At 34.3% G+C, this 21,541-nt stretch overlaps 2 protein-coding genes across 4 annotated transcripts in view; one reads left to right on the forward strand and one right to left on the reverse strand.

The window, feature by feature from the left end:
* LOC129568381 (uncharacterized) lies at positions 1 to 3,296 on the forward strand. 2 transcript variants are annotated; one of them, XM_055446182.1, is made up of 6 exons: positions 1 to 167; positions 400 to 495; positions 588 to 695; positions 788 to 1,382; positions 1,493 to 1,902; positions 2,647 to 3,296. In XM_055446182.1, the coding sequence occupies exons 4-6, from the start codon at positions 796 to 798 to the stop codon at positions 2,895 to 2,897; spliced, it is 1,248 nt and encodes a 415-aa protein (XP_055302157.1). In that variant the 5' UTR covers positions 1 to 167; positions 400 to 495; positions 588 to 695; positions 788 to 795; the 3' UTR covers positions 2,898 to 3,296. The 2 variants fall into 2 exon arrangements, with proteins under 2 accessions (XP_055302157.1, XP_055302156.1); XM_055446181.1 differs by lacking the exons at positions 1 to 167; positions 588 to 695 and having other exon boundaries at positions 301 to 543.
* The window catches only part of LOC129568376 (synaptotagmin-6), a 26,816-nt gene continuing 8,571 nt past the window's right edge, over positions 3,297 to 21,541 (reverse strand). Inside the window, exons 2-10 of one of the 2 annotated variants that reach the window (XM_055446170.1) lie at positions 12,082 to 12,487; positions 11,516 to 11,779; positions 11,145 to 11,433; positions 10,892 to 11,077; positions 10,541 to 10,821; positions 10,388 to 10,475; positions 9,334 to 9,395; positions 9,118 to 9,255; positions 3,297 to 9,044 (exon numbers count right to left, since the gene is read on the reverse strand). In XM_055446170.1, coding sequence (XP_055302145.1) covers positions 8,898 to 9,044; positions 9,118 to 9,255; positions 9,334 to 9,395; positions 10,388 to 10,475; positions 10,541 to 10,821; positions 10,892 to 11,077; positions 11,145 to 11,433; positions 11,516 to 11,779; positions 12,082 to 12,276 — 1,650 coding nt within the window. In that variant the 5' untranslated portion in view covers positions 12,277 to 12,487 and the 3' untranslated portion in view covers positions 3,297 to 8,897. The remainder of the gene's footprint in view (positions 9,045 to 9,117; positions 9,256 to 9,333; positions 9,396 to 10,387; positions 10,476 to 10,540; positions 10,822 to 10,891; positions 11,078 to 11,144; positions 11,434 to 11,515; positions 11,780 to 12,081; positions 12,488 to 21,541) is intronic. The other variant, XR_008687944.1, reaches the window with a different exon arrangement.

Genomic DNA, 21,541 nt, shown 5'->3' on the forward strand with positions numbered 1-21,541 from the left:
CTGGCTTTGACACCAACTGAAAGCGAAAGTTGGTGTATCAATTATATTTACTGTGCGCGTGTCTGTAGAAGAAGAGAATCGATCTAATGTACCATATATAATGTTCAGTATTCACTCTCAACAAAAAACTGTTTTCCTACGAATCTTATGTGATTCACTTGTTTATGGTAAACTCAAACTTTGACATATCGAAATCCATAATGAAAACAAAGTGTTCAAACATTGAATAAATTTATGACAGAAAATATGTTGCTTTCATTTACACTAACGTATACAATGGCGAGCTGTTGTGACAGTGCGAAAGAGACAACAAAAGAACGTATAAGAATTCAGTGAACATTTCGGTCCTTCTTTTGCAGAAATAATAATCATTTGAATATTACACATTTATATCCACAGTTGAACAAAAACGCTGTCATTTTGGGAGAGTAACATTTATTCGTTAACACAGGGCATGTTTATTTATGTATTGTGCGCTTGATTTCAATACGTTTGGTATGTGTATACACATATATCAGTGCATTCTTCTTGGTTTGTGTGTGCGTAAGTCCATTTTGATCAAGCGAAATGTAACTTTGTTCTTATAGTGTGCCGAACATTCGAAACGATAACATTGAATGTATAAACTAAAGTGAGGTTATATTACGACGCAATTCAACTAACAATAAGTTTTCGCAAGCATAAAAAGGAAACAAGTCAGTGAAAAAAAATGAAGATAAACCAAAATGATTGTTGATCTTATTTAATTTCGATTATATTACTACTAATGTACTTTGTTTTTATGCAGTTGAGACAATGGATTCACCCGAAACAACCGATTCAGTTCAGAACGCGAAAAAACGTCGAATAGAAGATCCGAATGCAAAAGAGAAGGATGCATCGACAAATGATGCCTCTTTTGGTTTTTTGAATTCCAAACTACTAAAACATATTTTTGCAATGGTAAATCTGAAAGATCTCGCAGCCTTAGGATCCGCGTGCAAAAAATTCAAAAAGAATGCTCGTGAAGTTTTTGCTGAGAAACACGGCAGTGAATTGTTTGAAGTACATGCAACCGAATCGTTGGTGAAAATTGCTGAAATATTGCGGTGCTTCCAAAACCAATTCACAAAATTGGGATTGTTTTACTCCAATAAATCAAAGGCCAATGTCAAAATTGATGTTTTGGTGAACAAATACTGTCATCAATCGCTTAGTGAAATTCAATTCACGGATGTTGGCTTGTATTCCTCGGCGCGTTCGTTCACCTTTCCGTTCTGTAGTGTGACGAGCCTGGTAGTTCATTCAGGATTACTTTCGGGAAAATTGGACGACATCGTAACGTTATTTCCAAACGTAATGAATCTTGATCTTCATCGAGGTGTTCAACCAGGTGGCGCAAAGTAATTGTCCAATATTTGAAAAATCTAATTTTCAGCAATTGTTCTTTCTAATTTTTTTTCTGATCAATTGGCTAACGATTACTTTTTTTGTATTTTCCTAACAAATACAGAGATAACAGCGCAATTCCAACACTGCGCCATTTAAGCTTCAGCTTTGACCCAGATCATGATCTGGATTCATACACTAACCTCTTGGTAAAGACAAATCCACAGTTGATTAGCTTGAAAGTGCATTACTCAGATGAAACTCCAACCGAACATCTTTGGCTGATTCGGGATTCATTGCCAAATCTCTTGCGACTATCGCTAGACGTGAAAATAGTACGTGTGGATAAAGAACCATTCAGACCACTATTATTCAATCATCTCCGTTATCTAAGTATCAACTGTGCTATCAATTCACATGCGTTGAAACTATTGGTAATCACATCGAAATGTCAAATCAAACGGCTAGACATCTCGATTGAAGGAAATGTTGATGCGAACTGCATCAGTTTTTTGAAACGACATCAATCGGATGGTAATTCTTCTCATTTTTCGAATTTTCTATTTTTTACTTTTCCGTACACACCGTGTCAAGGGAAAGTATAGGAATTGGTCCCGAATTTTTTTTCTCGCAAAATTGGTTTTGATCATCATAAAAACTCATGAAACGCGTAGAAAACCACTTTTTGAGACACTTTTCCGTTCGACACATTTCATTTTTTGGGAGAAAAGTGAGATTCTGATCTACGCATACCTCTCATACAAAATTGTCGAAATTTCGACTAAAATTACCGTTTTTATGTAAATCGATTCCTATTGGCTTCAAATTTTCTGAGGTTTCATTTTTTGGAGAAAAAATAAGATTCTGAAAGTTGCATGTTGATCGCATTTGCAGAAGTTCAATTTTTTGTCCTCAATTTTTGTCGAAATTTTCTTGGAAAGAATTAAGGGCCAAAAACCAAACTTCTGCAAATGCGATCAACATGAAACTTTCAGAATCTTATTTTTTCGGTAAAAAATGAAACCTTAGAAAGTTTGAAGCCAATAGGAATCGATTTACGGGTACCTCCCATACGAAATTGTCGAAGTTTTGACTAAAGCTACCGATTTTTCAAGAATATTTAAAAAAATCCAAAAATATGGACAACGGTACGGAAAAGTTTGGGATTACGAATGTAATTCTTTTTATTTTGTATATAAATAAACATGTGCAAAAAATATGGCGAAATTAAATTCTGAATTAGGGCACACTCACACGAATAATTTTCATTCTTTGCAGAGTTACGATTGACTGTGTCAAAAATGAACAATCAACATATTGAACAGCTCAAAAAAATGCTTCAAACAGCAACGAAAGTGGAGTTCATCATACGCAATGACTTCATGGTTTCTCGCAATGGTTTGATGGATTTGATTTCCAAGTGTGAAAAGCTCAAAAGCATCCGCATTGAGCAAACAAACGTTACGGGACTGCCCCCAATCGAGATATCAATGCAAGGCATCGGTGAAAATATTTGGAACAAAGATTGACTAGAAGCGGATTTCTTTTGACTCCTTCCATCATAAACAAAATCATTATTGACAATCTGAATCAAGATAATTTTATTCCATACTAAATAATCTAAACATTTAGAATTAATTGGAGAAAGTAGGAGAACATGTTGAATGTTGTATGTTGTTTAGTTGGTAAACACACCAGACGAAATTTCGAACGAGTTCGAAAAACATTGTAACGTCAATAAGAGATGGCACTAAAAACTGTGCGCTGACTTCCAAACAAAGGAAGGTGATTCACATATAAAAATACCCCATTTCGTATAAGATTTTGCATCTATCAAACGAATAAAAAGTCTAGAAGAAAATATTATTAATTCGATGAATAGAAAAAGCTAATAAAATAACAATCATGCGATACAAACACCCATAAAATCTGTTCAAATTCCATCATGATTTATTGATTTATCGTAATTAATTATTTAAAGTTGCTGTGATATTTTGCTCTTTATCTAGCTCTTTATATTACGTGGTCTCTTTTTCACAGATGCTTTGTTTTGGTTTTGTTTTTGTCATAAAATCAAATATTGAATGTCTTGGCTTCATTTTAATAACTCTGGAATAATATGCACAAAAATATACAGATATATGTTTATATATTTATTTGTGTTGATATAGGCAGATTTGAAACTGTTCTTATCATAATTCTTCGTTTAATTCATAAGCGTTCTTAGCCTTTCTTTGCTAAAAGTATGGTTATGACCATTCCCATGATATATTGCAGTGATTTGTTTCTGATTTTTTATTATGTTTGACTTTTGTACGAATATCGTGCTTTTCATTATCTTCATACGGTTAAATGTTTCAGATTTGTTGTATTTTTTTTATTTTGTAAAATTTGTGGACATTCGCAACTAACAGCTTAAGTAAGTGTGTTGATATTAATTCATCACTGTTTCTTTGGTATGTGATTGAATGGAAATCATTGATTGTACTTAGATCATTCATAAAAGAAAGCATTTTAATGTGATTTAATTGTGTATACACCTAGGTATACACATATTTAATGACTTATAGAAGAGAGAGAGAGAGGATATTGTATGTTTGCATTTACTAACGCTCTTTTTTTATTCCAATTTGGATGGAATGGAATTTCATATGTCGGACAAAGGTAAAGAAAACGTTTGGGGAAAAAATTGGAAAAATGCCATATCAAAAGTTGCTTTTGCAACTTATACCGTTGCAATTGTTTTCATTTCATTATAAGATGATTTTATGATTATGGAAATGTAAACGGAACTCGCAGTTGAAATTATCTAACTAAGGGTTCAAAACGACCGAAATGGCATCAATTTCATGGCTTTTTAAAAATATTTTCTTAAATTGTCTCTTCTCATAAATTACGCCTAAAAACACCGAAATTGCCCATAAGTATATTTGACACCCATAGAATGAAAAAAGAACTTCTGAACTCTTTGCCGATAAATGAAACGAAAAAAAACTTCGAGCAAAAAAGAAACAAATTAAGTTGCGAGCAAAAATGACACAAGTGGGCATTGAGCGGAAAATACGTTTTTCTCATTTTTCTCGCTACTGGAAAAAGATAGCGACTAGTCGTCTTCGGCAATATTGTAGAAAATGGAAATAACTACAAATAAGCCGAGGACACCTAGTCGCTGTCTTTTTCCAGTAGCGAGAAAAATGAGAAAAACGTGTTTTTCGCTCAATGCCCACTTGTGTCCTTTTTGCTCGCAACTTCATTTGTTTCTTTTTTGCTCTAAGTTTTTTTTCGTTTCATTTATCGGCAAAGAGTTCAGAAGTTGTTATTTTGTTCTTAGGCTGTCATTTGTATATACATGTATTCATATATTTCTCAATTAGTATATTGTTATTGTAAATAAATTCATTCAAGTTGATGATCGCTTCTTTTCTCGGTATATATTTTGATGAATGATTAGGAAAGATAGTGTGTATAGTTGTAGCCACTTGTTTATAAAATAATCTTAAAACAATTTAGGCTTCATTTGAAACAGAACGCATAAAACACTCCACAGAGCTGCGAAAATAGTTATAAAATTCATATAAATGGAAAATTATTCGTTAGATCTATAAATATACTTTAATTTGTTTATTGTGTGGTGAAAAGGGGAAGACAATGCCGATTAGTCATCAAATGACAGAAAATTCATTGTTTTCACATTTCTTTTAAATTTGTTGATTGGATATGAAATTACAATAAAATAAAGCGAAAATTGGTATTTTGTAGTCGGCATATTAGTAATATCCAATTAAAATTGTATACTATCTATTGTGTCTGCCATTGACGCGTACACAATATGGTCAAAATTAATTATTTTTCCTTAAAATTATGAACTGGAATACGATCCAGTGGCAAAATAAAAATTCGCAAACAAATTTCCGATACAAAATAATCAAGTTTTTGATAAGACTTGAGAGAATCTCATTGATGTGCGTGTCAAATTTCAGAGACAATTTACATAGATAAAATGGATATAGAACTATAGATGTGTAAAAGAAGAAGAACGTCTTACATTTTTCTGAAATATTCATTCAAAATGAAAATACGTACCACACTTTCACTTATTTTCTTCACATCAATCTGATTATTTTATTCATTTTCACCATTAATGCTTATTTTCAAAAAAGAGAGAAAATGATTGCGCGTCATTTGAACGGACGAATGGTGATAAAAAAAGCTACAGTATATGTATAATGATTTTCTTTGTCTCTATTTTCATGTATTAAATTAAATAGTACATAGACACACATATAGTACATGGCCACTTGTCATATTGTGAATGATTTGGCGCCATTCCATTTCGTTATAGAATAGTAGTATTGGTAGTCGCATATTACACGGTGCAACAAATTTTGGGTAGAAGAAAGTAATTGGAAACGACCACCATGGCATGAAAGTACTCCTATGGCATAGCAAAACCCTCGCTGGTTCTTGCGATTTTGGCTCAGGTTGTTATTTTGATCGGCCTGTGTAATTGTTTTTGTTCTATATGATTTTTGCAATATTGTTGTCATCACTTTTTGGTCAATAACTCATCCAGAATTGGGAATATTGTCTTACTTTCTCAAGCAAAGTTGTAGCGAAGAGTCCAATAAACAAGTTTGATGAACAAACTTTACATGAAACACTCCATCTAGTAGGTGATATGGAGCAAAATGTCGAGAAAATGGGAAATTTTTTCAACCATAACTCGCAGCGTATTTAACTTTTCTGACCACTATCTTTGACAATTTTGTAGCCAACATATAACTGGACATTGTCTATTGGACAACTTTGCTCAAAATCGCTCTTTGGTACCAAAAATGGTCAATTTGTTGAGAATTTTGGCTCATTACATGCAAAAAACTGTATATCTTTCCGTATTTTTTGTTTGCAGATAATGTAGACTGGTTTTTATGCTAGTCTAGTGGAAAAAATCATTTGTAAGGAAATTTTAAGTTTTGGACCAATTTTTGAGCGTTTGGTTGACATTTGGCCAAATGAAGTCATGAAAACGGCCATATTTCAGTTTTTATTGTATGTTACACTAAAGCTTATGTTCACAGCTAAAAAATAGGGCCAATATGATCTACCTTTGATGCCTAGTTGCAAAGTTAGTTAAGAACATGATTTTTCTGGGTCGATATATTGAGCAAAGTTGTTCAATGTATAATTGAACGCGTGAGAATAAAAGCCTGACGCTAGCAGGTTTTTCGCAAAAGCGGGATAACAATCAGTTGCACGCAAAAGAGACATTTCAAAAGGTTACACGCAAACGGAATATTTTATTTTGTCGCATTTTGAATTTTAAAGCCGTGATTACAACAACAATATACTTCTCTCTTGCGTTCAACCTTTTGAAATGTCTCTTTTGCGTGCAACTGATTTTTATCCCGCTTTTGCGAAAAACCTGGTAGCGTCAGTCTTTTATTCTCACGCGTTCAATTGTTCAATGTATAGTTGTACAACGTATAGTTGGCTACAAAATTTTCAAAGATAGTGGTCAGAAAAATTGGATACGCTGCGAGTTATGGTTGAAAAATTGAAGAAATCAGCCATTTTCTCGACGTTTTGCTCCATATCACCTACTAGATGAGATGTTTCATGCAAGAGTTAATATCGTTCAGCCAATACGTTTTGAGCGCCGTTGACACTCGGGCAACACGGTGAAACACAAAACTATTTTGACAGCTCACAATATCATATTATCCCTATCGGAAGCTGTTGTCAAAGTAATCTAATCGCTCTGTATAAAAAATAATCACATTATATTGCTTTTGGACTGGAAAATTTGTTATAATGCATAGTTCGAACCAGTTGAATATTGCTATAAGCAGTAGTAAAGACTTAGCGCAATTCATTTTTAAAACACTGAAAGTGCAAGACACTTAATGTCGAAAAGTCTAAAAAAAGAATTTCTTTGCACTTGCAGTAGTTAGTATTTTATCGTACTAAATTAAGGACAAAATCGTGCTGCAATTCACAATCAAGACACTGCAAAGTGCAAGTTGTGTCGGTGTGCGATTTCGTAGTGTCTGTGTGTGAAAAAGTATATCAGAATGATTTTTCACCGTTCATTTGATCGGCCCATTCATTCGTTCTTAATTTGGTAAGTTCACGTTTGGTGACTTTTTGTGATTCGTTGAAAAAAAAATTACTCGAAATTACATTTCCAAACTAACTGTATTTTCAATGAACAAAATAAAAGAACATCTAAACTGAGTCCACTGCGAACAACGTCTCTTTTACGCTAACAGCAATTCGTTCACGAACGAGTCAGTGTGACAGTTGGCGTGAGCAAGACAAAGTTTGACAGCAAACAATTTGGTTATTATATTTGGTTCGGTTTAAATGTTCTTTCCTAAACATGAACACACTAACTTTAGTATATTTCATACGGTGGAAACAAATTAATAAGAACACAACCGAAATAGTATTCAATGAATTTTTTTTTTCATTGCACGTGAAATGAAAATGTGTTCAAACATGGTATAGTGAGGTTATGTGTTACACTGCAAGTGCTACTGTCAAGCACACGGATCTCGATAGGGATACTTTTGTGGCCCAGAAAGAACTAGATTTGTATAATTCAAGTAATGCGATCTAGTACAAAAATAATCCCAAATAATCCTTCGGAATTCTCCATAATTCTCAATAATGCTCAATAATGCTATGCATAATACCAACACCCAATAGCTAAACACAACCGTATTTCACTTTTGTTTATTGGCATTATGCATAGCATTATTGAGCATTATTGAGAATTATGGAGAATTCCGAAGGATTATTTGGGATTATTTTTGTACTAGATCGCATTACTTGAATTATACAAATCCAGTACTTTCCCCCTTGAAAAGTGATGACATCAATATTGCAAAAATCATATAGCAGAGTTTGACTCAGGCGCCAGATATATGCATTGGCATAGAAAAAATATGCGGATAATTTTTGCTCTGTGCACTCTCAGTATATAACGGCACCCAGCTTCATCGTGTATCACACTGAACGTAGTAGTATAGGACGGTTTGTTTACAAAGAAAAAAATTGTTTTTAAACAAACTTTTCCAGAATTGTACAGCGCAATGTATTTAAATGGCAGCAATGCTGTCATATGCTAAGGCAATCTATCTGCCGCCTGAGTCAAACTCTGTCGTATAGAACAAAAAAATTACACAGGTCGATAAAAATAACAACCTGAGCCAAAATCGCGAAACCCAGCGAGGGTTTTGCTATGCCATAGGAGTACTTCCATGCCATGGTGGTCGTTTCCAATTACTTTTTTTACCTCAAATTTGTTGAACAGTGTTATTTATATATTGACAATAGCAAGTATAAGTACTTTGGTGTATTTGATTTTGGTTTTTTAAGCCAAATGTAGCTGCTGTTTTTCATCGTGAAACGAATAACTGATTTTTTCTGAAAGTCAATCAAGATGAATGTACTTTTTAAGAACATCGAAATCAAAAGGGGAATATGAATTTATGATGTACGCTCAGATGATAGTTGATTCTAATATTTTATCTCAAAAAATGCCACAAAGCAATGGGTTGACGTGCATTATGGATCATATCTTGCCAGTGCTGCCGACCTAAGCCATGCTCCAATGGACCGATACCACAACTGCCAATCGCATTTGATTCTCCGCCTGATGACACAACGTAAATCTGAAATTCACATCATTTCAATACCCCAAAGTTTATTTAAGATAAAAAAAGCAAGCTGACTTAAAGAACATACCTCAAGGGCAGCATTTTGTAGGTTTGATTGAGAAAAATTAAATGTAAACGCCTCATTCCATACTGGGTTACTTGGATCAGATTTACCTGGGCTGCTCTTTTTCTTTTTCATTCGTTTGCCATTCACTATCAAATACATCTATTGGCGAAAAGAATAATTCAGCATTAAATTGTGGATTCCTATTTAGATTTCCGTTTTTAATAATATAGGAGTTACCTTCACGTAGGGTTCCTGCACAGTTTCCAGATTCTTTGCCTTCATCAAAACTATAGTTAAACCTAAAATAAATCAGTAAATTCATCCATTTGTATCTATATAAAATGTTCGAAAGAATACATTTTGGACTTGTTTGAAGTTTATTTTCAATAAATAACAACCTATAATTGACACCTTACATGAAAATCGAGTTTGAAACCCGGATGACGAGAACCCTTACATCTAATGTAACGGATGATGAGTTTGAATCATCTCATTTTTTATTACGATTGTCATTAATTTGTATGACGAATTTTTTAGTTGTAATAATTTATACAGTAGGGAAAACACCGAAACAATTTTGCAAAAAGTTAGATTTCGATTTCCCTCAACAAGGTAAATACAATAGAAGTCAGCAGCGAGTACAACTACCATTTGGTTTGACGTTTTGTCATTAAGTTAGTTTAACCTTCAAACCGTAAATCCCCACTTTACTGAAATAATTCCAAAAAACTTGCTGTTGTCTTTCATATTTCGATTTTTTATGACTTTTATCACATTTCAAAGTAATTTTCATACTTTTCCGATCCTGGAATATTTACATTCAAAAATAAAAATTTACGAATAAACTGACATTTCTCATTTAAAATCCATCATGGGCACTCAGGCACCGATTTCACGAACAACGTTAGAAAATACATTTTACGGTTTGAAGGTTAAGTAGCTTAAATGTAAGTCAAGTAACAATAAAGTACTGAGCTTCATGTCAAGTCTACTGTTAAGTCTAAACCTTAATGATTTCTACAAAAATCAATAGATGGCGTTTGGGTCTAGCATTTGCCCAACAACGTATAGCACTGCACACTTTTTGTTGAAAAATTACGAAATTTGCCGTAGAGAGCGCGCTTTCTTATGGACATTCCAATGGGGAACTGTTGGCGCCCTCTTGACGGTTTTTTTGATAACTAGTAGTGTTAGACGCTGTTGCATTTGCCTTGTGTTCCCTCACAATTATTGCAGCCTTGACCGAAAATTATGAAAAATGTTTGCTGGAAAAATCATTAGAAAAACTTACGCTCCGCTTGAGGTAGATAATTCAAACTGAGGAGAAGTTCAGGTCGTTCAACTGGTGGTTTTCTTTTTCTAATCAGCTCAGCCCAAATCTAAAATTCCATATTTCTATCAATTAAAACCAGAACAGCAGAGAGCACAAAGAAATAAAACAAACCTCAACCGATTTCGTCAGATCCATTTCATCGATGTTTATTCGTACTTCACCCATCGCATCGTTCTGTGAGTAGCGATCACAGTCCATAACCTGCATAATCAGTTCTTTGCCTGGAAGTTGATCGCGTGAAACCGGAAACTTGAAATGTTGATCAAAATAAGGATGATGTTCACCGCGTGCGATAATCGCCTCTCGCTTACGATTATCCACTTCAGGACTCAAAGCTAAACGAACAAGTGGGTCGCGGAATCCGCCTTCATCGATTGAACAGAGACTTTGTGCTAAATTTAATCAAATGTAAAGAAAAGAGTTTCAATTAATTATACACAGATTCAAATCATTCGACAATACCTTCGATCAAATGAACAGCCAAATCACACAAATGTGAATCATATTTTAGGTGAAAATGTAATTTTCCAAAGGCTAAATTGTCGTCGGGTGCATTGATATACACAGGACCCTCATGCCCGCGATATAAATCCGGTTGAAGTGTCCCAAGAGGACTGGCTGGCGCAGCTGTGTTGCTAGGATCGACATCTAAGGATGATAAATTTATTCAAATTACATAAAGTGGATGGAAGATGCGACGGCGAGTCTAACTCACTATTTAATGCTTTCGGCGTCAGAAGTAATGGTGATAAACAGCGACCGAGTTTTGGAGAAATGCAAGCGGTACTGGCGCAAGCCGTACTCGATGCAAGCGACGCCAAGCAACTTGGGCTTAATTCACTGGTGTCAGTCGACGTAGAAGACGAACAACGTGCGTCTAAACTGTGTGCGGCTCGCAATGGACTCGACGCTCGTGAAAAATGAAATAATGATTGTTCATTTGTGGATGTACTTCTTCCATCGGGCCCAAATGCTCGAATTTGTGGCGATGAACCACGGTGTGCCTATGGAAATATACGGAAATCCCACCAATCAATCAAATACAGTAATTGTAAAATGCAAATGAATTTGAGAATATGTTCTTACTGATTGTCTTGTTGGTGTGCTATCTAAGCTACTTTGACTAGAAATCGATGGAGTCCTCTGTAAACGTGGCGGAAATGATTTGCTTTGATGCTGCAAAGGTGAGTGTAACACGGAAGAAGGTGATTGAGATGCTGAACTCTCGGCTATTACACTGCTTGTGTTCGCTGTACTGATTGGTGCAGACGTTGTCGTTGCCGTTGTCATCAATGATGACGTTGTCGTTATCTCTACCGCAGTCGCTCCATGTGAGTGATTCGTACAATCCTATTTAAATGACACATGGATATTGCATTAATAGATGTATAATTTGCATCCGATTTCATTGACGCTTCAGAATGGACAACAGGGAGGTGAATTCTGATTGACTGGTCGGTTCTGTGTCCTTTGTGGTTTTTTGTTGATTTTCCCTACTGATTTTTTTTCTTCTTCACACAATATAAAATCAATAAGATATGTGTGAATCCTGTACTGGATGCATGCTAAACTTAAATTTAAAAATTTCCATTTAATTGGAATTGAGAGTGACAGACAAATGTAAAAAGGAAATGAATAGAAGATTTATTCACCTCAGTTGATGCAAACGAATCGTTATTAGAATCGGTGCTCATGTTCATTGACGTGCTTGCATTGGACGACTTGCTTCCATCACTGCTTTTATCGGTGGATTTTCGAACCGCACCAACACGTTCTTTAGCCAGACGTGACCATGACTCTATTCGCTTGTGAGCTAGCCAACATGCAGCAGGACCTAGGCCACTCATTATTCGATATTTTCTTCTTGTGGATGAAACGCGTGCGTGTGTTTGTCTCGTTATATCCCCTTTCGAAGGGATGCTTCAAAAAAAATCCACGAAAATTCAATGTTCGTTTTTCTCTTCCGTCCGAATGTACAACCGAATATAGTTGAGCTTCCGTATATTATTTATTCTATTTCAATAAATAAAAATACACTAATACATTTGGAGCTGCTCTCTGTAAAAGACAACAAAAAGTTGTTATTATTAAAAAGAACAAAGTGTCGATACATTTTTTAAGTTTTCATATGGACTAAAGATTTCTAATAGCTCATTTACATTCAGTAGACCATAAAATTGGTGATAAATAATTTAGATTTGTTTATTTTCCGCAGAAGATAGATGCGCAATTTGCTGAACATAGACAGTACACAACGTAAGTATTGTTACACCGGCCGAGAATTGCGACTTTTGAAATCATATTGAAACTAACTATGCTATATAGTCTGCTGTCAAACTTTGTCTTTCTCACACTAACTTTCATGCGGACTTGTTAGAGTGAAAAAGATGTTGTGTGAAGTGGACACAGTTTATATATTCTTTGCACTCAGTCAGAGCAAAATAACGACTAAATTAGAGCAAAACTAACATTTTCATCGCCACACACCAGTGCCGTCTTAGCCTGGAAGCGAATGAAGCAGCCGCTTCAGGGCCCCGCGATTTCAGGGGCCCCGAGCTGCTGAAAAGGCCCTTGAAATATTAAGAGAAAATCTTATCAAAGAAAATTAGAAAAAACACACAAAAAATACAAAAATTCTCAAATTTATTTCAATCTTCGTGGTTTGTTTGCTGTCTACAAAACAGATGATGCGCATGACGTTGACGCCGTGGAAATGGCTTTGGCCCATTTTTAGCGTAAATAAAATCATCAATTATTTCATCGAAGTCCAAATTATTCAAAATTTCACATTCAACCACTGAGCAGAAATGATTGAATATCAAATAAGAATGAGTAATCAAAGAATTTCAACTGCAAGACGAAAAAAGTCATATACATACATATATTTCGCCTTATTTGTTGTTTCTGTCTTACTTTTTGAATGTAAGTAGTGTGGCTCACTTTTTAATAGAATATTTACATATCAAAATATAAACAGTTTATCGATCAACCGTTTGAGCGAAATTCTTTATTGCTAAGTATGGTTGACTCTTCCAGACGAATGTAAATAAACATAGAGGGAGAATAGAGATAACGATAGGTTTCGTTTGTCAATTCGAATTGGATGTTGAGTCACATATACATTCGTATGAATAAGAGCGTTCATGTCCAGCAGTATTGAGCAGTAATCAAAACACAAATGAAAAACGGCATAGTTTAATAACTCTGAATTCATCTGTTTGAATTCAATCGAAATTGGTGCAACATTCAATTCATTCATCATTGAATTTTGTGCTATTGAGAAAAAAAATTTGGGCCCCGGAAAATTTTTGCTTCAGGGCCCCCGAAAGTGCTAAGACGGCACTGCCACACACCCAAAAATCATCAATAATAATGCATTGCGTCGTATAAGTAGCTGGATCAAAATTCATTTCAGATTCTATGAAGGAGATGGCAATAAAACGAAGCACATAAAATGAACACATGTAGCACCTTCCAAAACAGCAAATACATTACCATCAAAATCACATAAATTCCGCATAAAATAATTGTCAATTCTGTTGAAATAATTGTTTGTTGGTTTTCATTACGTCAAAATAGACCGTTGGTGCACACTGCACAGTGCACACACATACAAAAGGATCCATAATATATTATGCAGCGTTATAACGCTGAACTAGGACTCAAAAGACGAAGAAGAAAAATAAACAACATGAGATGGAGCGATTGAAAGGTCGAAGTAGACGTTGCCTCAGGTGGTAGATACGCTGCTCAATGCTCATTCTTATTGAGAGTAAATCCTTAGCCAGTTTTTTTTGGTATATTCCATTACTGATAATGGGAGAGAAACGTACGAAATAAAACTAATTGCCGTATTGGTGTATTCAACAAAGTTGTATTAATTGAATCACTCTAAAATTTTGCTAATAACACCCATCCGTTATCCTTATTATAGTTAAGAAACTCAGAATTTCAGCAGGTTGATAATTCATACTCGCCATGAGTTGCCTGCGTATTCATCGTTTTCTTCACATCTCCACACTCCCGATATCTGCCGCCATCTATTATTGTGTATCACAAAATGTCAGCTCAGTTTTTAGTTGTTCACAGTGTTTAATTTAGATAAATGAATTTTATCTAGATAAAAACCAGATAAGACCTCATTTTTGTCTTTTAATCTAGATAAAGATAAGATATTTATCTTATCTTTTATAAGAAAGATAAGATTATCTTCAATTATCTTCAGATAAAAAATAAGATAATTCTTGGTTGTTTTTTCTAAAGAAGAAACTTAAAAAAATTGCGTTAAAATCTCAAAAAATATTTCTTTCGATATTTTTTGCGTTGTTTATTCTCAAAATGCACGAAATAAAATTGATTTTCTGATATTTTTTACAATTTCTGAACGTTTCGTTTCTTCTTGCAATTGCGTTTTTTTCGTTTTTCATCCCATTGCAATTTTTTCTCTCCCTTTGAAATTTTTAATTGATCAATTTAAGAATTATCTCAATTTGTCTTTAAAAAAGATAAGATATTCTGACAATTTTCTGAAATTAATCTAGATAAGATAAAAGATATTATCTTATCTTTGTCCAAACACTGGTTGTTCACAATAAATATACTTCAGAACATAGATGGCAGAAGAGGTTCTCGACTTTGCGTATGAATATGTGTACAAATTACAATAGATGAAATCCAGCGCCCTTTGACATAACCACCGACAAATAACTCTGAATACATAACCGCGTTTTGCACTCAACAACGAAATCATGCATTGTAAAGGTGCGAAGGTATCTGAGCAAGAGAAGGATGAAATAGACATGAATTATGCACACACGATTCCGATGGACAATAAATTCGATATTTGCCGAACAAACAAAAACGATAAATAATTCGCTCGAAATTATACGCCGTTTATGCCATGGACGGCTTTTATGTTCGGTTAGGTTCGGTACGGTTCTATTCATATCGCGGCGCGCGATTTTATCCATATTTATTTCGTCATTATCATTTGTCATTTTCTCTCTACATCGCTACCCGTTGTGTTCAATTCTAGGTTTTCAATGCAACCATTTTTCCTAGTTCATTTAATATTTCATCGACACCAATTCATTTGTAAGCACATACAAACGGTGTATTTTTAGAAGCATGTGACGTGTTATCAAAACACATTCGTAATATTTGCCTTCCAATTGTTTTTTATTGCTTTTTTGCCGAATCATTCGGATAAGTTTGTGTTGTTGCCATTATTTGTGTCGCATTCTCGTCAACAATATTTGTTTACACAATTGTCAAATTATATATCGTATGTGTTCCTATTGAATCTGGAAAGAAAAAAAAAATGTGGAAAACAATGCAAACACAAGAAGTAACATGGAAACACGCACGAAACGAATAGTATTCGCTTGAGCTGTACACAATGACATCTTTCAAGAGACAAACGAACAATACCCGAACAATTTTCAAGGAATTAATGTCTTTTTTGATCGATTCTCGTTTCCTAGCGCTTGATGAATTTGGTGGTTGGCGTAGAGATTTTGCGCATAGAGCCATGCCAAAGTGTAGAACACCAAGCAAAAAGGCCGAGATATAATTATTATTTACAATAATTGATGATGCTCACTCGATAGCTGCCATCCATCGCTTATGTAAGTGCATTTAAGTGTCGATCTTTTGATCAAATACATGCCAAATTTTCAATTTTCGATAAGTATAATGCTCTACAATGTTATCTCTACATCAGTGATATTAAATGAATCACTTTTGACTGTCATGACTGTCTGTGTTCTTTTCAATCAAATCTTTGTCATTATCACTGACTTTCGTGATTAAAAATTGGTGCGATGTAAATCTAAGACTTTTGGTGCGATTTACTGTTTTCGTGCACCCAAATAAAAAAAACATTCTGCTATTTATCATTTTAATATCGATTGTGTTTCAAGTTGCATTGTTCCATTACACAATAAACAACTCTACAAACAATACCTAGCAATAAAAATGAAATGAAATGGGTAGAATGTGTCAAACATTTAATTTATTTTAAAGTTGAAAAGAAAGCGAAAAAAATAAAATCACAAGATAGCAATAGTATAAATGAAAAGTGACCAATTTCGTTCATATGAATGAAACGACTCTCCATTCTAATGGTCATTCATGTCAATTGTCATAAAAGCATCATTTGTTTCTATCAGCTTTAAATTCCTTTGGCTTTCCCATTTACTACCTAAACAGATGAACAAGAATCTTTTTTTTTTCAATAAAAAATGAACGTTTTTTGGTTTTTCTCTGTCCTTTAAACCGTGGACAAATGCACGTGTTGAAAACAGCCCAACGTTATGTAAACAGCACACTCGACATTTGACCATCTTTCGATTCGATGAAGCATAATGATGGCAAACTGTTGCCATAAATGCGCTTTTGACTAGATTTCTTTCCATTTGGCTTGGGCTATTTTGTGTACATTGTTGATTGTTTTTCCCTACCTCCCTCTCTCACTCTCAATCTCTCCCTCTTGATTACGCCGGACAGTCGCATGCACGCTTTCGATGCGGCTTTTTATTCTCTCGAAGTGAAATTAAGTGGAAAATCACTTCTGGTGCTTCATTTAGATCGAACACACAATTGGTAAAATAGTTTTTTTTTGTCCATGTATGTCATCGCTGGAAAAGAAACAGAATTTTTCGTACGTGTGATCGAATGAAGCATGCCTTTCTATTGTATTTGTTTTGAAATTGATAACGAAATAACATAAAACACACAATGCCACAATACTCATATCAATGAAAGAAGTACTAAAGTTCTTCATATTGCATTTTTTTATTATTTTCTGCCTTTTTCTATCTTCGTCTCCTCTTTCTCACCTTTATTGGATATTTTTCGAAAATGATATTCAATGGTTACACAATTCTTTTGTGATTCGGTGACCATAATTGAATCAAATGTGAGCGATTATCTGTTTGTGTGCTTTGTTTCGTGTTTCCAAATGCTTTTTTGAACCACTCTCGTGCTAAAGAATGGTTCATTTTCCATTTTCTAAGTGAGCGTGCGAGTTGTGTGTATGTATGTATATGTATGTGAATGCGTGTGTTAGTTCATTTTGTTATTTATTCTGTTGATAAATCGTCGACAAGTCTTTTCATTCGATTCGATTCCTCGACAATATTGGGATGATGATGTTGGTACGAGTGTCGCGTATGCGCTTTGTGTTCGACCAGTTAGCAACACTAATGGTATTTTATTAGTTTATTGTTTGTGCCATAGATCCAGATGGTGCGACAAATTACACACTTTCTGTATGAATGATTCTTTGTGTTACTTTAAAACAACGTCAAGCGACATGACACTGAAAAACCAACAGTGCGAAAAATGGAATCAGTAAAGCCACAAAAATTAGCTTGGTTTCAGGGAAAAATAGATGGCATCCTCGATTAAAAAAAAGTGATTACCTTTTATTGACTTTAATGCTGATCCTAAGTGCTCGGACTTTAATTAAAGTCCGAAGTCTAAATTTTTGTTAGTGGATATGTTTAAAATGTTTCGTTGGCATGACATCTGTTGGGCACAATAATGATGTTTTGTATCAAAACATCCGGAGGCTTCATTAATTTTTTAGATTTTTTTTTTAAGTTTTTCCGTTAAAGTCCGGACTTTAATTGAAGTCTGGACTTGGAAAAAATTTGGTTTTTTTCGCATTTTTGGGGGGAGTTATTGATAGAACGGAATGAGTGTTAGGACGAATAATGATGATTTGACCCAAATTTACCGATTTTTTGGTTTTTTTCGATTCTTTTAATTTTTCACGATTTTTTTTTGTTTTTCCTGGCATTTTTCGAGAAATTTCAATGCGATTGAACACATCTGGGCATAAATAGAGGTTTTATATTGGAATTTTTCAATTATTAATATTGTTGCAATAGTGTCTGTAGCAACTTTTTAGTACTCCTCAAGACCTTTGCATACCATGTTCTAAAAGTACTAAAAACTAGTAAATTTTGAAAATCGTTAAAAAAACCAAAAGTAACGGTTTTGGCCACAGCCATACAAAAGGTTTGCAAAATTTAGTACTTTTTAGTATATTTTTAGAACTCTTTTGGCACTTTTAGTAGTTGGCATGCAAAGCTCTTGAGGAGTACTAATAAGTTGCTTTAGACACTATTGCTCTGTTTCGAGTAGTTGAGAAGTTATGGACCTTTGAAAATGTTGCAAAAAAATTACAAAAAATCGAAAAATTACGATGTAAAACTTCTTTGTAAAAAAGGAGAACTTTTTTATAGTATACTACCACCTTATAAATTGTATAGTCTTCTTTAAAATTGGAACTGTTATTAAACTATAGAAATGAAGAAAGCATGCGTGCATTTTGTTTAATTTAGGTGAATTTGACGTAAATTTGAAGAATCTAAACAAACACCCCAGCCAAATGCAAAATTTTATCGGCCATATAATGTTATAGTATGAGCACTTGGACCATACATTCTGACACCAAAAAATTCAGGGGGGGTCAAGCCAAAAATTCAAGGGGGGTCAAAAAAATCAATTCTATCTAGTGTAAATTTCTTCCCGAAAAAAATGATCCGCAATTTCGAATTTGAAGAGCAAAAAAAAAAGGTCCGAAAATGGCAACGGGTCCAAAAAAATCGTTGGGGGTCAAATTTTGCCAGGGGGGGGTCAGGATCAACGAGATCAGACTAAGTCAGAACCTATAACTTGGACTCAACATAAGTGACTTCGAAAATGCATTACAATTCTTTTGAATGAATGTAATACGCTAATGAAATGTAGCATTCTAATTATTGTAGTCAATTTCGGAATAAACCATAATTAAGTGAGGTTAAATTACTGGCTCATCGCTTGATTTCTCCTTTTAGTAGCCTACATTTCATAAAATTAATGATAATTTTAAAATTGATATTCTGTGTGTAAATCCAAAACTCGCCTCGGGTGAACGAGGAGTAAATGGAAAAGCGCCAAATGATTTTCAAAATATGTGCATTTTACTTTTACATCAATTTAAAATGATGGAAATTTGCATGGGAAAAAAATTTAGCACGAAACCCGTCGGCTTTACACATTTTTATGTAAATCTTGTAAGTTTTCTGTAGTACACGTCTATGAAGAAAATATTTGTTTAATCGTATTCAGCACTGCCAACGGGATTCACAGTTGTGCACAGTATACAAACATAAGAGAACTTGAAGCAAAAATTCATTTCCAACAAAATCATGAATCTTTTTCGTGAGCGTACATTGGAAAGAAGACAATGAGTCGAATAGAATTTAATGGAAGAGAAATTCAACGAGACCAATGTAAACGAAAAAATTCACTTGAAAACAAAAAAGACTATAAGTTAAGCACGGCCCCGTGCAAGCAGGAGCGACGGAACGAAGGAATACATATATATAAAAATTGTAGAAGTTGTTGCAAAGAAACAATGAGAATGTGTCGCCAATGGTTGAAAAGCTGTGTATAAATCAAATTAAATTGTCCACACAGTTAAGTCTTGCGTGTGGGTTGAGAATAATTTTAATTGATGAAGTAATTATTCAAAACACAAGGCAACAAGAATAGAAATCATTTGATCCATTCTGTATTTGTGCTACTGCTACTGCTCCGGCTTTTTTTTGACATTCGTGTTTGCCCGACTAATTCGGGGGAAGTATATTTACATGAGAATGAACACAGTGAAACGCAAAAAAAATATAATTTTCCCATTATTACATTAGGTGCAAAAGTGACGTTTTCCTTTTGTTTTCGAGCGAATGGGCATAAGTTTTGTCGCACTCGAAACATAAAACCATTTGAAGGTTACATACATTTCAAGGGATTCTTGTAGAAAGTGCTCAACATCTCACATTTTCGTTGACACAAACCTAGAAATTCTGATAGTCAATGTAAAATATTTCCAGTTGAGATTCATAGAAAGATTTAGAACAAGTGTAATGTAATTTCAAGGTAGGAACTGAACATGAACACCCACTTTTCACAATCTAACACCATTTACGTCAATCTCCGAAAGAGTATTGAACACACAAAAATATACGATTTGACAATATTTGTTTTAAAACCACGAGCTTATGAAATAATGTCGATTTATGGAAAAATTGTCAGCATGCCACTAATATTGTCAAATCGAAAAAAGTATTGTTGAAATATTAGAAACAGAAGACCAAGCAATAGGATGATTGGATGTTGTGTCAGCAGTGCTGTGCATTAACATTAACTTACAGAATTCTTCTCGCTAGAAAGAGAGAGAGAGAGAGAGAGAGAGAGGGCGGATCCATAAGTAGAATAGCTCAAAGAGTTTTTCATTCCGTTGTCGAAGATAACACCAGAATATAAATGCGACAATTCCGGCGCATCAAACAAAATCCGAATTGTGGAAAACTGAGAAGATTTGAATCCTTTTTTCCCTTCTTGTTCATTATAGCAACAATAATACACACAACAATTTGTTTTTGATACCGAAAAAAGAGTTGCTTTTTTGTGGTTCAGTTTGTTTGTTTGCTTTCCACATTTCTTTTCATCATTTTCTCACAATATGCCGCCGCTTCATTCTGTTTGATTGATGCATTTTTGCGGTTTCACCGAACGCTTATTCCGCCAGATTCAATTGTTTTCGTTATTCCTTGTCAAAAGAAACGGCAAAAGTATTTGAACTTTTTTTTTGTAAAGAATTCAGTTTAAGCCACCGAACACAGAAATAATCAAAATAAGTAAAAATTAACCCATAACTAGAATATGGTCCGAATTCGCAAATCTCACCAAGCAAGTCAAATAAATTTCACATCAAGTTCGCTAAAATGACTTTGATGTCTGAAGATTAACATTTTGATTTGTTGATATACTAAAATCACAGAAAATCTCAGATTTAAAGAATAATTTTCTTTCATAATTTCACATTCAAATTACCTTCCCATTCGGTCCAAATTTAAATTTTCTGTTTGGACGTACTCACCAAATTTTCCAACGGATATTGGAACAATAGCTTACGTTCTTTCACAATTTCTGCTTGCGCAAAATGCGATAAGATGGGTTGACGTTTCTGCCAAATGGTGTAGTCAAAAACAGGCATTCGAACGTATTCGAGGCAATACAAAAATTCAAATTGAATGGTAATTGCGAATCGTTCACAAC

The sequence above is a fragment of the Sitodiplosis mosellana genome, unplaced genomic scaffold (genome assembly GCF_009176505.1).
Source record: "Sitodiplosis mosellana isolate CC-2019 unplaced genomic scaffold, AAFC_SMos_1.0 Smas_scaffold_18, whole genome shotgun sequence".
Classification (NCBI taxonomy): domain Eukaryota; kingdom Metazoa; phylum Arthropoda; class Insecta; order Diptera; family Cecidomyiidae; genus Sitodiplosis; species Sitodiplosis mosellana.